This window comes from Bos javanicus, chromosome 7 (genome assembly GCF_032452875.1).
Source record: "Bos javanicus breed banteng chromosome 7, ARS-OSU_banteng_1.0, whole genome shotgun sequence".
Classification (NCBI taxonomy): Eukaryota; Metazoa; Chordata; class Mammalia; order Artiodactyla; family Bovidae; genus Bos; species Bos javanicus.
This window is the reverse complement of record NC_083874.1, coordinates 72,702,671-72,720,058: the sequence shown is the minus strand read 5'-3', so window position 1 is coordinate 72,720,058 and position 17,388 is coordinate 72,702,671. Positions and strand designations below refer to the sequence as shown.

At 38.1% G+C, this 17,388-nt stretch overlaps 1 protein-coding gene and 1 non-coding gene across 3 annotated transcripts in view; one reads left to right on the top strand and one right to left on the bottom strand.

Moving 5' to 3' along the window:
* GABRB2 (gamma-aminobutyric acid type A receptor subunit beta2) overlaps nucleotides 1-17,388 on the top strand; it is a 288,802-nt gene that overhangs the window by 135,997 nt on the left and 135,417 nt on the right. For both annotated transcript variants that reach the window (XM_061424253.1, XM_061424252.1), the window contains exon 5: nucleotides 16,299-16,381. In XM_061424253.1, the coding sequence (XP_061280237.1) occupies nucleotides 16,299-16,381 (83 nt within the window). The remainder of the gene's footprint in view (nucleotides 1-16,298; nucleotides 16,382-17,388) is intronic.
* On the bottom strand, nucleotides 10,969-11,094 carry LOC133252203 (small nucleolar RNA SNORD22). The gene has a single exon (XR_009737827.1). It is a non-coding gene; the product is annotated as a small nucleolar RNA SNORD22 (small nucleolar RNA).

The following is a 17,388-nucleotide window of genomic DNA, read 5'->3' as shown; positions in this document are numbered from 1 at the left end:
AACCATGGGTCTAGTCTTTGTTTGATAGTACATGGAGTTACTCTCAAGGAGGAAAAAATCTGTATTTACTGCATGGGTGACTGGGTCTGGGCAGGGTTATACATTGAAAGAATAGAGGGAGAAATCAACACAGAGCAAAAATGAACTTCCAGATCCTCGGTATAATATAAACAGTTTCCTACAGAGAGATAAAATTTCAAATAATATGGATTATCAAACATTCCAATTTAGGGAAACTCGATTCTGAAATCACCTAGGAGACTAAATTTGTGTCAGCAGATAGGTTTTAGTTTTAGTTTATTTTATTGCAAAAGTCATAGACATCTTAAGACAAAGAAGAGGCTCTATTCCTCTGTTACTTTTCTTTGTGATTTTGCTCTTTTCTGTTGATCCTCAGGCTTCTGGATTTGTTTTTCCCCCTTCATAAGTGGAATGTTTAGCTCAGTTTCATCTTGTGTAGTATTTTTAGATTGTATGAAACCAAATTGGCTTCCTTGGTGGCTCAGTGGTAAAGAATTCGCCTGCCAATGCAGGAGATGTGGGTTCGATCCCTGGATCAGGAAGATCCCATGGAGAAGAAAATGGCAACCCACTCTAGTATTCTTGCTGAGGACATTTCATGGAGAGAGGAAGCTGGTGGGCTACAGTCCATAGGGTCAGAAAGAGTCAGACATGACTGAGCAACTAAACAACAGCAAAGCCAATCTACGGTTGTTCAGTGACAGCATTCCTTAATTTCAAAAAAGCTATTTTATTCTTTTAAGTTTTCAGTTTCTGTAAGCATGGATAAAAAAGAGTGTAAGTTATACACAGAGCCACGTTTAAAATAGATTGTTTACTATAGTTGCTGACCTGATGGATAGTGGGGAGAGGGTCAGGAATGTTTGACTCTGTATTCTAGGTGTGATCAGCTGTTGTAGACATAATTTTGTTCAAGAGAATGTGAGGGTAAGGGCTCACCTCTGTAGACAGCATTCACTTCAAACAGATACGGAGCATCAGTATATTCCTTATATGAGCTGTGACTGTTTAGTGCTTTGAAATGTGTTTTCCAGTTTCTCATTTGTTTTCCCTACTGCTCTGTGATAGAGAGAACCAACTGAATCAAGAGGGATTTGGGGACAGCAAACTTTTTGACTTCTCTGGATGGCACCATCTGCATGAACAGATGGCAAAACATGTCACAGGGCTAGAGGGAGACTCCAAGATCAAAAAAATTGAAAAAAAAAAAAAAAGAGAGAGAGAGAGAGACAGAAAGGGAATGCAGTGGCAAGGTAAACAGGCAAGTGTCAGTGCCTGGACTTCTTTGTGATGAGACTCTGATGGCGTCGCTGGTGATAGCCACCCTTGGAATCCAAAGCTGCCCCCAACAGCGGTGCACTGTATGTTCTGCAGGCAGCTTGCTCAGCATTGCAAATAGGCATACACCTTCTCTCCGCCTGTTCTGATGGGAGGGGATCTCTGATATTGTTGGTTAAAGTCCTCCGTGCCAAAGAGCAAGATTTAGTTTCTGTTAAGCTTTCCATATGGCCACAAGCCACCAAAAGGGCTGTCTCAGTGTTTTGGTGGTAGAAAATTCTGCACAAGATTGGTTGAAGCATTGTAAATACAAATCATCTAGTTTTGCTCATGGTATTTTGTTTATTTTTATGTTTAGTTTTTCTATTCACTCATTTGCTTACTTAATTATTTATTTTACATTTATTAAGTTATTATTTTGTGCCAGGTGTACTATACTAAATACTTTACATGTTTTGTTTTTTAATTAATTAGTTTATTTTAACTGGAAGCTTTACAATGGTGTGGTGGCTTTGCCATACACATAAGTGGAATGTTTAGCTCCACTAAACATTCCGGGCGGGAGGGGGGTTCGGGACGGGGGACGCATGAATCAGCCATGGATGCACATGCGTCCCCCGTCCCGAACCCCCCTCCCGCCTCCGTCCCCATGCCGTCCCTCTGGGTTGTCCCAGTGCACCGCCTTTGAGTGCCCTGTTTCATGCAGCAAACTTGGACTGGTGATCTATTTCACATGGTAATGTACATGTTTCAGTGCTCTTCTCTCAATCATCCCACCCTTGCCTTCTCCCACAGAGTCCTAAAGTCTGTTCTTTATATCTGTGTCTCTTTTGCTGTCTTGCATATAGGGTCATCATTTCCATCTTTGTAAATTACATATATATGTGTTAATACACTGTATTGATGTTTTTCTTTCTGACTTACTTCACTCCAAGAGGTATATGTTTTTACAGAATAGGAAAGTGGAGTTCAGAAAGGTTAAATAATGTGCCTGAAATCATAGATCTGGTACCCGTGGAGCTGAATGTTGAGCCAAGTCTATTTGACTCCTGAAATTACTCTGTATTGTTTTTTTCCCTTTCTGTAAAAACATGGCATTATCATTGACAAAAAAAAAAATTAGTCTTCATTTTGAAGCTACATAAGTATGAATGATTTGTTTCCTTAGCTATAGCCCCGACATTACAGAAAAAAAAAAAAAAAAACAAATTTCAATTTAAGCCACATATCTTATAGGTAAGAAATTTTGCTCATAGATTATTCTGTTTAGAATATCACTGTTCCATATCAGCTATATTTATAGGCCATTGAGACTGATCAAATTTGCAGAATAATTGTTGGTAATATTGTGAAGTCATGTATCTGTAAAATAAGGCACTGGAAGTTTAAAAAATTGAGCTCTCTACCCACCATCATCTACGGATTATTCAGAAAATATCATTTCTCTCTCCCTCCTCCACTTTCTTCCCTTCCTTTTTTTTAAGAGTATAAGTTTGTTTTCTGAATATTTATTTTTTTTCTGAATATTTAAATAACACGTTAGTCACAGAAAATTTGGCAAGTAAAGAATGAAATATCAAATATTAAAAAAGAAAATTCCTTCAAATATCAGTTCAGTTCAGTCACTCAGTCGTGTCCAACTCTTTGCGACCCCATGAATTGCAGCACGCCAGGCCTCCCTGTCCATCACCAACTCCCAGAGTTCACTTAAATTCACGTCCATTGAGTCGGTGATGCCATCCAGCCATCTCGTCCTCTGTCGTCCCCTTCTCCTCCTGCCCCCAATCCCTCCCAGCATCAGAGTCTTTTCCAGTGAGTCAACTCTTCGCATGAGGTGGCCAAAGTACTGGACTTTCAGCTTTAGCATCAGTCCTTCCAAAGAACATCCAGGGCTGATCTCCTTCAGAATGGACTGGTTGGATCTCCTTGCAGTCCAAGGGACTCTCAGGAGTCTTCTCCAACACCACAGTTCAAAAGCATCAATTCTTTGGTGCTCAGCCTTCTTCACAGTCCAACTCTCACATCCATACATGACCACTGGAAAAACCGTAGCCTTGACTAGACGGATCTTTGTTGGCAAAGTAATGTCTCTGCTTTTCAATATGCTCTCTAGGTTGGTCATAACTTTCCTTCCAAGGAGTAAGTGTCTTTTAATTTCATGGCTGCAGTCAGCATCTGCAGTGATTTTGGAGCCCCCAGAAATAAAAGTCTGACACTGTTTCCACTGTTTCCCCATCTATTTCCCATGAAGTGATGGGACCAGATGCCATGATCCTAGTTTTCTGAATGTTGAAACCCATTTCCTTCTCCAGGTTACCTTCCCAACCCGGGGATCAAACCTGTATCTCCTGCATTGCAGGCAGATTCTTTACTGTCTCAGCTATCTGGGATCCCAAATAATACCTTTCTATATCAGTTTATCTTGTGTCTTGTCTTTGATTTTAAGGTTCTTAAGGTCAAAGACTATATCTTAATACTTTATTAAATATCTTCTACAGGGCTTAGTAAGCACCACGCAGAATGTAAGCTGTCACTGTGGATAAACTAATATTGGTCAGCACCTTTATTGGCATTCAGAAATTTTACAGTTCAGGCTCATTGACAAAGTGATGATAAACTTGCAAATTTTAGGTTTTTGAATGTATATATTATCCAACTTAATATCCTGATACTCTCTTCAGCTCCCTAATGGTAGCTTAAGAATTAGCAGACCTAAGCTTGTTGCATTGTATTTCTCTCACGGATGGTATGCATTTGGTAATTATTAGTCTATTCTTTTCCTGTGAGAAAAAGACAGTCTAATATGCTTTGGGGAAGGGAACTTGTAGGGAAGACAAGGGAGCTATTGAGAAAGCAAATATGAAGTCAGTTGTGTCACAGTGATACAACGCGTCTTAATCACTTAAAAAATAATTGCTCTAGAAATAATTACTCATTAGTGACATTATGGTGTTACAGTACCACAAATGCTTAACTAATGTGAACACTGAGCATGAAGATGATAACCAACATTTAATGTTGCATCCCAGTGCTCTGAGAACAGTCCTAAATAATTGTTAGTAATTACCTGACAGAAATACATCTTTACCTGGCCCTGGATGTCATTAAGCATGCGTTGAAATACTTGAATGTTTATAGGCTATATTACACCTCTTCAGTTATTTAATTACTTTTAGCAACTCTTCATGTTATTGTCTGTTTTATTAAGCTAAAATCCATTACAAGCCGAATTATCAGAGGTACGCTCAGGCTGCAAGGGATTTAGGCATTTGCTTTAGTTGCTGGAAATTAAAGATAGAGGCTGCTTTGGTGAACCAGAAAGTACAGACTTGTCACCTAAACCATCCTAATGTGCTGGGCCCCTCTCCATCACCCTGACAGATGAGCCTCTTCTTTACACATCATTTCCAGAAAGGGAAATCTACCATTCACCCAGGGATCTGTTTCATGATTTTATAGCCTTCACTATCAGCCAAGTCATCTTTCTATTTAACCTAAATCCTCCATGTCCTTCATGTTAGAATTTATGACCATAGCTTCCTATTTGGACCATGCGAACAGCCCATCATTGCTCCCTTGAGCCCTCTGTAAAAATAGAGGCTCTTATTACATCCATCAGTCTGCTTTCTTCTTCAGGTGGAACAGCAGAGCTCACTCATCTATTTGTTAAACAATTAATTTTCAGGGTTTAATACTCAGTAACATTTTACTGAATTATGAAGCTAGTTTGCCATTTTTTTTCCCCCCGGAGAAAGAAACTGAGAGAAAGAGAGACCAGGCAAGCTGCGGGAAATACTGACAGCACAACCATTCTTTACCTTGTTGTCCATCCTCTCATTCTTCCAACCCTGTCCCCATTTTCCAGCTTGGAGGAAATGAAATTATCTGTATAAAAATGGTGTTACACACCTTTTCCTTTTCTGATACCTTTTCTGATGTTTTCAGTTTTCATCCAAGAATTGGATGTGCTTGTCTTCATTCGTACCTTTTGTACTGTGCTCTAATAATCATTTGGGCTTCCCTGGTGGCCCAAATGGTAAAGAATTTGCCTGCAGTGCAGGAGACCTGAGTTAGATTCCCTGGGTCTGGAAGATTGCCTGGAGGAGGGAATGGTTACCCATTCAAGTATTCTTGCCTGGAGAATTCTATGTACAAAGAAGCCTGACAGGGCTCCAATCCATGGGGTCACAGAGTTGGACATGACTGTGAGACTAACACACAAACAGTAACATTTAGTGACCTGTACTGTGCTATAATAATATTTAGTGACTTGTATTATAAATTGTCTGTCATTTTCAACATAAGTGTTTATGCCCTTTTTTGTGCGAGCCTTTTCTGTTTCTCCAAGAGTTTTCTTTAAAATGAACCCCAGGGTTTATGTATTTTTTTGATGATTTACTTCACTCTGCTTCAGTTCTCTATTTAGTCAGCTAATCTTATTTGGGCTTCTAGGTTGTGCAGTGGTAAAGAATCCGCCTGCCACTGTAGGAGACTCAAGAGACCTGAGTTCGATCCCTGGATTGGGAAGATCCCTTGCAGAAGGGAATGGCACCCCACTCCAGTATTCTTGCCTGGAGAATTCCATGGACAGAGGAGCCTGGCGGCTCCAGTCCATGGGGTTGCAAAGAGTTGGACACGACTGAGCAGGAACACACAGTTCTTACTCAGTGTATCATCTTTTGGGTACAAGACAATTTTTTTTTTCTTTTTCTCTTGTTTTCTTTAACCACACTGCATCACAAGACATGTGTGGGGATAACTTTTTAAAGACATTTTTTTTTCCGTCTTAAATTCTAAACTTTTTCTTTAAACTAGTCTTCAGCAGCAGCAGCAGTCTTCAGTTATAAGGGGCTCTCTGGATTTCACCTTTTAGTTGATATTATCCACAGGCACCCTCTACTCCCACTTCAAAACTTCATCCTAAGTAGCTAAAAGCTTCTGAAGAATCAGGATGATTTTTTCAAGTCAGAAGAAAGTCTTTTGCTTTTCTGTGGGATGCTCAGGGTCATACCTCCTTAGAATTCTGAAGAAATAATTGTCCAGCACTCAAAAGGACCTTTTGTATTATAGCAGCTCCTCTCTATATGTTGGCTCAAGGTCACACAGCAAGAGGCAGTGCCAAGATATGAGCCCAGCACCACTCGTCACTGCCAAGGCCTCTGTTCTTGACCTCTGTGCCCCCGTGTATTCGAAACTTAGAGAAGATCAACGAACGCTATGCTAGCCACTCTTCTCTGTTACAGAAAGCCTGTCATCCAGAAAGTGTTCTGATTTATAATTCTACTGGTAGCATGTGTGAAAGGGCCCGTTTCCCTGCAAAATGTGTAGTACTGAATATTATCTTTTCTTTAATGTTTTTGCTGATTAGATAGGTAATAATCCTCAGGTTTAATTTGTGTTTTCTCATCTTTTTATACTTCATATCACACTTTTTATTTACTTTTAATTCTTTTCTTCCACTTCCATTGAAATATAATTAACATGAAGCACTGTATACGTTTTTAACACAGATGTGTGGCTTCTAATGGTGTGAAACATTCTCCTGCGTATTTGGTACCTGTTTTATATAAAAGACTTAAATAGCAAACATGCCACTGAGATGGAAATCTTTTGCTGTTAGAGATGAGTGGCAGATAAGTCTGAGATGGCATTGTTGGTAGCTTTTGTTGGAGTCATAAGTGCAAGCTGAGTTGCTAGTATGTGATAGGAGGCTGCTTTGAGTAATTTATTTTTTGTGTTTGAAAAATAACAGCAGCAGCAATAACAGTAAAATCTCTTTTACTTACTGGTTTAGGTGATCACAGTTATAACCATGTACTGCAGGGAAAATGTGTGTGAGGGCATGTTGGAGGCTGGATCAACCTCAGAACATGTTTCTCACTGACGTTTTAATCGAGTGTATCTTTTTCTCAACCATCAGATGCCAGCTGTTCAAGGAAGGTGTGTGTGTGTGTAGTGATGGTGGAAGAGGGAGGTGGTTTAAAGGTCATTTCAGTCTCATGTGAGTAACTCTCATGGCAGTACTCTGGTCAGAACGTCCATGTTGCTGGGCTAGCATCCTACATCAGCATTTTCCTTTGTCCAGCTCCTTCTTGCTTTCACAGATGGTGATCCCTAGTGAGCATCCTTAAGGATTTGCTTTGTAAAAACCCAGCTTAACACAGACTCTGAGTCTGCTAGGGAGACAGAGGGTAATGAATAAGCCAATGCATACACAGACTAATTTCAGGTAATATAAGTACTTTTTGAAGTATTTTCTCCGTGTTATTTTATTTAAAAAAAAAAAATGGCCACACAGCACAATGAGTGGGATCTTAGTTCTCTGACCAGGGATTGAACCTGCGTTCACTGCATTGGAAGCACAGTTGGAAGTCCAGTCTTAATCACTGGACTGCCAGGGTAATCCTATGATAGGTATTGTGAAGGAAATAAAATTAAACGAGACAGTGACAAGTGGTAGGGGAGAAAGGGTTGCTTTGGCTGGCGTGGAGAGATAGTGCTTTTTGGGTGGGCTCCAGTGAACTGAGACTGGAATCATAGGAAGGAGGCAGTTCATTTTAAGTACAAGGAAAACTTCATCCCCACATCCCTAAAATCCTAAGATAAAAGGACCCAGGAATGGAATATGCTTCTAATTTTTTTGACAGCCTAGCTAGAGAAACTTCAGATTTTAAATACATTTCTATAATACATTCTGTCAGTTAGGGGTGCAACAGGAAACAGATGCCTTAGTGAAAGTGGGATAATTTGAGATGACTTGTAATAAAAGGGTAATTTACAAAGAGAAGGAGTCAATTTATAAAGAGAAGGAACCGTTCCCTGCCCACCCCCGAGATAGGATCAGCAGGTTGCCATCTGTTCCCTTGCATCCTAGACTTCAAGAGCGAGAGGAGGGAATAGTCAAGGGACCTGTTCACAAGTTCCTGGGTATGGGGTCTGGAGTACAGTTCCCAGACTCTCACTTTCCCCCTCCCCAGACTCCTGTTCTGCTCCCCATTGACCAAATCCAGCCGGAAGTCAGAGAAGTTTTGAAGTCTATGCAGTCTAGTCTGGTGGTTAAGGGTGGAGGGTGGAGCTGGAGAAATGAAGGAAGACCTCCAGCATGTGTAGTTTACAGTTTAAAATTATATGGGACTGGATGTGGGAGAAGTGACAGCAGATCCGTCTGAAGTTATAACCTCAGTCAGTCACTGACCAGCTATAGATCAGCAGCTGTGAGCCTCTCATTTTGTTAAAAAATAAATAAATAAATAAAGGACTGGAATAAAACTGGTGAACTTATTCTGAAACGGTATGTCTCTAATGCGTCATAAATAAAAAAGCTATTTTAAATATTAAATGCAACAATAAGTATCTGGCATATCTAAACACTGTTTTAAATTGTGAAAACAAACTAAAAAGAAATCATTGTTGAAATAATTAGAGTCCTGGCTATATGTCTTTCCCAGTGATAAGTGGCTCTTGTATAATTAAATCTCTTATAGCGATCTGAAGCCAGATTTCAGTTGTTAGGTTGTGAATCAGAAAATAAAAGAGAAAAAAAAAAGATTTTTTTTTTCCCTCAGGGTCAGAATCCTTTTAAGATTTAATCTAGAATGAAGAATGGATATTCTCATTTATGAGATAAGCAAAGGGTTTGTGGATAAGACCACCAGGAATGTAATATGGAGAATCTTGATAAACACGGGACTGACTACAGATGGGTATGTCTGTATCAACATTTTGGTTGATTAGGATTTATATGCTTACAGAATGAGATGTTTTGAGATACTGCTGTTTGGATTCCATAGGCATGTTACTTAAGGAAATGTCTTTCATTGTAATCCCTGAATTTGTAGCAGAAACCTGTGTTTCTTTATTGTGCAGGGTATCTTTACAGAGAATAAGATTCCAAAAGAGCAAGGAGTCACAGAAAGCCAACAGCTGCAGATGAGTACAAATAGCTCCAGTCTGAAAGGCACGATTTGTCAAATGGTAGCATGATTGCTAGCAATCTTACTTTTTTTGGTGATTACAAAGTTGAGCATAGTAGCCCATGTGACTCTACAGGAGGACTTGTAAAGAACTTTTAAAAACAATTATGCATGAGTGTTGGAGATTATAATTTAAGCAGAAGGCCTCTATGGAGGTAAATCAAAAGCATAGGCTAGAAGAAAAATGCTGTGGGAGACCTTCAATCGGGAGAGAATATTAAGTGAGACTCCTAGGGGAGCGGCCTGTGTTTGCATGTCTGGGGTGGGCTAATCTACATAATTGACTAAAACAGAATAAACAGCTGTGAAATACAGTCTTTGAATGTGTGGGTAAAACAAAATTACAAAATATACGGGGTCATAGAACATGTAATGTATTTTCACAGCATTGTAGAATTTCCAAGCTCACTTGGGATCTAAGAAATTGGCCAGTCCTCCAGAGAGGCTAAATGACTTCATCAAGGTCAACCTGCCTAGTTAGTGATAGCCTGGTAGTTACCTATGTGGGCTTCGGAGACTAACATCCTAGATTTAAGTCTCAACTCCACTACTCCCTCTGTGACTTTTGGAGAAAATCACTCTATCGTTCTGTGTCTCTATTATCTTATCTATAAAGTGGAAATAATGATAGGACACTCCTCATGTTAAAGAAGATGATATGTTTCAGTAACACTGGATGGTGTCTAGAACATAGTAAGAGATCAATTAATTTGAGATATGTTGTTATTGAGAATACCAGAACTGAGGTCAACTGACTCCTGCAGTAGGTGTTCTGTCTTCTCTACAAAAGACAAGAACATGTAAGCGGGGATATATGTAAGACATTAGTTTCCCAACTGGAATAGTTGTAAGATACAAAATAATGTCAAGTTTTCTTGGAGATATTAAAACAAAAAAAAATTAAGTACTTTCAGGGGAAGTGACTCAGATGAGCTCTTTAGAACTTCTCAAAATTTCAGTTCATACTTTTATGCTGAAATAAAGTAATTGGAATTTCCCCCCATAGTTGGACGTGTTTAATGTTTGTTTTACAGCTAGAAAAATATGTATTTTCATAATACATATTTAATCATACAAAAATATCAATGTGTTTTTTGATAATTGACCTTTTTAACATCCTAATTTTTCTATATTAATGCTGCCTACTAATCCCAGAGGTTCCTTTTTTGTCCCTTGTAATTAGAATAAGTTGTGTGTTTAATAAATGTATATTTTGAACAAAGTACAAGCATGCAGTGAGTTAGAACATTGTTTTTTGAACATAGTTGGGGATAAGGCAGCTAATTTTCTTTAAAAAATATGCCAAGATGCTGAATTTTTTTTTTTTTTTTTTTTTTTTGTGGAACAGCTGGAATGTTATCTTGATAGATCAAAGTAAAAGTTCAGAGTCACTTTTTGATAATCTCTGGTTGAAATCCTAACAAGTTTTTCACATATTAAGGCACATGATTAACCATATATTTTATTTATTTATTTATTTTTGAAGGTTTAAAAAAATTTTTATTTAGAAAGGCTGAAATGATTGTATGCTAGTTTGAACAGGCAATCTGTATAAGGATTTTTCAGTTTTGACATCTTCCACATTGGATTCCATTATCTGTGCTTTGTTCTTTCTTCAGATCTAGGGGGAAAAAAAAAATATCTGCCTTTCAGTCAGTCATTTATTCCCCCTTTGCCTTGTTTAGGAACTCTCATGATCCCTCAGACAGTTCCCTCTGGAACAAGCTTTCCTCTTCTCCCCCAGCCAGCCCCAGTGGGTTCACCTTTACAGGCTCTGGGACTAGGACAGGAAGTAAGACTTGTGAGTATTTCTTCACTGGGAATTAACCATATATTTTAGCTCCTAAAAGCCCCTGTTGAACAATCTGCTGAAAGACCCCATGTGTCACATTGATGATTCTCAGTTATTTCCTATTGGCTGAGGGGCAAAGGCATTTGTTATCACTTAATAACTATCTTAGGTCATATTCAAACTTGGAATGATATACTAGCATCAGTAAATCTCAGTTAATGACACTTTAAAATGTCTGTTATGTCTTTGATATGAAATATTGGCATAGTTGTATTTCTTGATTTTATAGCTGCCTCTAGTGACTTTTTATGCTTTGTTACATACTGAGTTTTCCTGCACTATGTCAGTATTTTGTGACATAAATCTTTTGGATAACTGTGCCCAATGGCTGAGGAATAAAAAGTTTATCTAAAGATCTCTTAGCCCAGTTAGAATATTCAGTTCAGTTCAGTCGCTCAGTCGTGTCTGACTCTTTGCGACCCCATGAATCTCAGCACGCCAGGCCTCCCTGTCCATCACCATCTCCCGGAGTTCACTCAAACTCACATCCATAGAGTCGGTGATGCCATCCAGCCATCTCATCCTCTGTCATCCCCTTCTCCTCCTACCCCCAATCCCTCCCAGCATCAGAGTCTTTTCCAATGAGTCAACTCTTCGCATGAGGTGGCCAAAGTACTAGAGTTTCAGTGGTGCTACCAAAAGTAGCTCTCGTCATGCATTAGTATTCAGCCTCCCAAAGAAGACACATTTCCAGTTTTAACTATAGACGATTTCTTCAGTTTTCATTTTGGAGGCATCATTGACTGTTTCCTTTGACTGAAAACTGGACTGTCTTCATATATTTCCCAATGGTCTTAAAACTTAACCAGGATACCTGCCTAATGAGTTATTAGCTACATTTCAAAGACTCTTTGAAATGTAGTGATGCTGAGTAATTTAAGGCCCATTAAGGATGTTTATCAGGATTCAGAAAGGCAGGTTCATGAAAAACCCATTCATTATATTTATTCTGTTGATTTATTCTTAGAGAAATGTAGCTCTGTTATAAATCAGTGTCCCAAGGAATAGATTTTGATGTTGGTCATTGAGCTTTTCTGAATAAAATTTATTCCAAGGTGGCTTCTTCTGTAAGGATGATTTTGACTTCAAATTTGTTTTAGGACTTTTTAAAATAAATTGAATCAGACACTTATATTAGAGAATTGTTTCAAAATCCTCAGTTTGAGAATACTTGTGACCTTGACAATTTTGTTTGTTTTATGTTGTTGTTATTATTATTTTTATTTTAATCTTGGCATAGGCCAGCACCTGGCAAGGTTTTTGAGATACAAATAAAAATAGATGTGGTTTCTGATCTCATAAAACACCTAGAAAATATGCAGATTTGTTACGTCTGTTCAGTTCAGTCTGTACTTTGTCTTAAAATTTGTTAATAAGGATTTCATATACACATATGACATAATGACTCTTTTTGAATATTTATATGTTGGGACATGATTTATATCATAGCTCTGATTTGCTTATAAGGGTGTGAATATTCTACATTTCTTCACGCGTACAAACATATACATATGCCCGCTACCAAGTAGCTACTGGTTAAATGAGTTATCACTGTGTCTACTCATTAGCAGTGAATAATAACAAAAGATGAAGAACATTTAGTGTTACAGATTTTTTTCTTACTTTTATCATCTCATAATAAAGCAATATGGCAGGTTTTTAGTTCATTGTTTCAGGAGCAACCACACATTGGTACGTGTAAGTGGCTTGTCCCTGGTCACTTATCTTTTTCTGTATTATCAGGATTCCAAGTGGATTATTTTGGCAACAGAATTTCTATTTTAATCCCAACAGGAGACACAAATGCTTATAAACATCAACTAGAAAACATTTATATATATTTTTAGTTAGTTTTATGAAGTTGTTGTTTTTTAGTCAACTAGTCGCTAAATCAAGTCTGACTCTCTTATAACACCGTAGACTGTGGCCTGCCAGGCTCTGTCCATGGGATTTCCCAGGCAAGAACACTGGAGTGGGTTGCCATTTCCTTCTCCAGGGGATCTTCCCAAACCCAGAGATCGAACCCACATCTGTCTCCTGCATTGGCAGGCGGATTCTTTAGCACTGAGCCACCAGGGAAGCCCTTTATGAAGTATGCTATAACATTTAAAAAAAACAAGTGAAACATCAGTGGGAATATGAATGTTGTTGATGTGAGAAAAACACTTTCCTAATACTTCATTTTTAAAGCATAAGTAGAAACCCAATTGCTTCTGCAATAGCATTAGTCAATTTATTTTTCTTGCTCACAGCCCTAGTGTTCACAGATGTTAGCTGCCTTGAATATGCATCAGTGGAAAGCGTAAACCACAGCATATTACAGTAGCAGTTGCAAAATTCACCTCACCTACACAATCAGACATCTATTTTTGACTGTCCCTCTTTATCCTATGTATGCCCTTGTACCTTTCATGTCTTTGGTGTTCATTCTATCAAACAAAGTTAATTTTATCTAGTGTATCAAGATGAAGATTGTATCTGCTATTTTACTCAAATAGCATGAGAATTTGTATGCCCACTAGGTAGCTAATTTTATTTCCTTTGACAATTTCTCTTCTACACAAGTTCCTCTATGTTAGTGGTAATTCAGTTATATCTACATGTTAAATAAAGACAGTAGACCAGTGAAAAATTTAGCCAAGTATCACATAACCAAAATAAATTGTCCTCTTTTAACCCTGAGCAAATGTGAGTGTTAAAGTTTTATATAATTTTTATAATTTATAAAATAATAAATTATAGACATTTGATCAGTCCCATCGAAAGCAGAAACAGTTTAATAGTAAACTCTTTAACTAGTTATATAATTTAATAAGTAGATTAAGTTTTACTTACTGTTAAAAATATAAAATGAATCTCTAAAACATAAGATATAAGTTTTAAAAAAGAGAAATTATGCAATAAAATAATCCCCCAAATAAAAGATTTATGCACAGCAAAACCAAGTGCTTCATTCTATAATTTATGTCTTTATCCTTTCAACAGATCCCTTTTGATTCTCTTACAATAAATAGAAAAAATTCAGCTTTTAAATGGCTTAAAGTTTACTGAGAAACATCATTCTTACAAAATAGAAATAAGCAAGATAATTTCAGATTGTAATAATTCCTTGAAGAAAATAAATAGCTAAGATGGAGCTTGAGTAAGGCAGATACTTTGGGTGGACTGCTTAAGAAATCCCTTTCAGAAGAGGTGATTTTGAGATGAAGGATAAGGAAAATATAGGGCTTTGTGAGTATCGGGGGTGGGGAAATTCATATTCTAGGCAGAGAGAACAGATGTGAAGACTGGAAATAGTGAGTGACGACTTGGTATGAGATCATATTGAGAAGAAAAGGTTAGGTTATTCAGGTAACAGTACGTCATAGCCAAGATTGGGAATTTTTTGGAAGAGCCTCTAAAAATTTTGAAGAGGAGTGGTAGAATCCTATCTGTGTCTTTAAAATGTCTTACCATTGTATAAATAATAGTAGGGAGGCAGATGGAGAGACTAAGAGACCGAGATCCTATAGTAACACGGAAGTGGGGCAATGGGGCCATGGATGCTGAAGAAGGCAGATGGCTGAGGAGTTGAGGCAGAGAATCCTCCTGGTAAAGGAGAGGAAGGAGTCCAAGATGAACAACAGTCATAGGATGCTCACTCATGACTAAATAGGAAAGCAAAAATTAGCAAAGCACAAACCTTAATGAAGCAGTAATCAAACTAAAGAGGCAGGAACTACTTACAATAACTTATGCGTTTCATCCTACAACAAAGGCGTAAGACGCTTAAACCTGACCAAGGAATTTCATAGATTCAGTCTACCTGGACTGTGTAAGTTGTGCTCAAAACCTTTTCTTTTCTCTTCTTTTCTCTTTCTTTTTTTTTTTTGGCCATGAAGCATGTGGGATCCTAGCTCCCCAGCAGAGGATCGATTCTGTACCCTCTGCATAGGAAGGCAGATTCGTAACCACTGGGCCATCAGGGAAGCCCAATGCCTGAGACCTTTTAATGAAAAAGGTCAAGCTATGGATTGTTTCTCTCAAGCTAGGGCTGCATTTATTTCTCTGTTTCCAACACACAAGTATAGTGCCTCTCAGAGTAGAGTATGCCAAAGTTCATCAACACCAGTTTTTCCCTTGGTTTTGTTTACCGGATGTAAAGGGCCTGTTATGTATAGGTCCTCTTTTATATTCTTTACATATATTATTATATTACTTCGTCCAGAAACTGTTAGGTAATTATTATTGTTATTAAAATGCCCCCTTTTTACAGACAAAGAAACTAAGGCTGGTTAGGAGATATTGACCATTTTAATATATATCTCAGTGTTAACAAGGCAGAATTAGGATTCATACCTTTGTCTGTTGTGTTTTAAAGTGTGCTTTTTCATAAAATTATGCTGCCTTATTGATCAGAAACCATACTGATAATCACTTAGGACTTTATGTTTTTTGGCTCTTTCTAGTAGGTCTTCTATTAGTGAAAAGAGAGGTTAGTGAAAAATGATGACAGAGAAATATAAAGACACTGGAGACATATACATCTCTCCCTGATAAATTATAAAGGTACTGTCTGTTTTAGATAAATAATCCTTCCAGCCAATAGGAGGAAACTCTCTAAAGGGCTATAGAAAGATTATTCAGGACAGAGCAAATTAGGTAACAGATGAAAAGCTTATTGTGTATTATACTAACACACTTGCAAAGCACTACACTCTGTATAGAAATGTCAAAAATGATGGACCAAAGCTGAGATTGTTGGGAAATTTGATTTTAAGATCTTAAGAAAAGAAGGAGAAAACAAACATGAGTGGAAGACTGAGAGCCACATTGATTTTCTCAATCACCTGTCATGCTTGTAAAATAGAGTCCTGGGATGGCCCCATTCCGTCACAAGAGCTTCTGGAGAATAGAAACTGCCTGTTTAATAAATGCTTCCAGGTGATTTGGGGTACCAGGTAGGTAATGGGCCAAATCTTGGGAGAATACTAATTTAGTACACTCTGTTTAATTTACAAAGCATCATGAGGCCCACCAGGGAAAATGATTTTCCAAAGTTGTAGCACTCTTTTTGTTAGAGATTAGGCTAAATCAGGCTCCTCGAGACCCAGTGCTATCTTCTTTGGGACTTAATTTTTCCAGCTTAGTCATGGACCAGCTAACAGCATGTATCACTGATATTTCTTTTCTAGAATCACAACCACAGCTGCCTGTATGATGGACCTGAGGCGGTACCCACTGGATGAACAAAACTGCACCTTGGAAATTGAAAGTTGTAAGTTTTTTGAGAATCCAGCTAGACTGCACTTGGGTTTTAAGGTTCTCCTTGGGCATAGATTTCCTACCCTCATTCATTTCAGACCACAGTCCTGTTAGGTTTGTGCTAGCTTGCCAAATTTGGTGGAGGGAGGCACTGGCAATGTCTTCCTTCAATGATGCTGCCACCCTCTTCATCTCATCCTTAAATTCCAGGAGAGAAGTGTAGGGAAGTAGTAATCTAGCAATTAAAGGGAAATGCTAAAGTCTGAACGGAGACTAATGGTTATTTCGGGCATTTATTATATGGAATTGGTGCAGAGAGCTGCACCAATTGGGAAAATAGGTGGAGATGGCAGGATGATACAAGATGCCCTAATTGTCTTTGCCTTTTACAAACATTACCTCTGCAAGTGCAGGGTAAAGGTGGCCTCTGAATTAGTTAATGTGTTCATACATTGTGGCTCGGCTCGGTGGGTTGTTTTTTGTTTCGAGAAACTATTTTCAGTGAATAAAATGTATTTTATATTCTTGCTGAAGGCTATATGATGAGCAAGTTTGAGGCATGTGTATTCTGCTTCCTGTGCTGACCTGTTTAGAGTGTTGGTGCTTTCTCTAGGCCACAGTTTTAGCATCCTTCTTGACAATCCAGCTACCTACACTTTTGTGTAGGCTAAAACATTGATTTCATAACCCATTACCATTTCAGAGGTCACACAGTGAGGCCATTTAAGGTGGAGTAGGACTTTGAATCTTTTTTTCTCTGCCAATTTTTTGTGGTGTTTTTATATTTCATCCTATCAAACAATTGAAAACTGATGATTTTATATCCAGCATTCCAAATAATGAGCAGCTTGACTACTTTCCTTATACCCTCTGCCTTTCAGAGGAAGTCAAGCCTTGGCAAGCTGTGCAACTCTAAATCACTGCTTTGAGCAGAAATACAGCATTTATGACACATTCCTGGTATTTTTGCCCATTTCAAAAAATAACTTCGAGGGATAATTAAATTTACATGTACTTTTT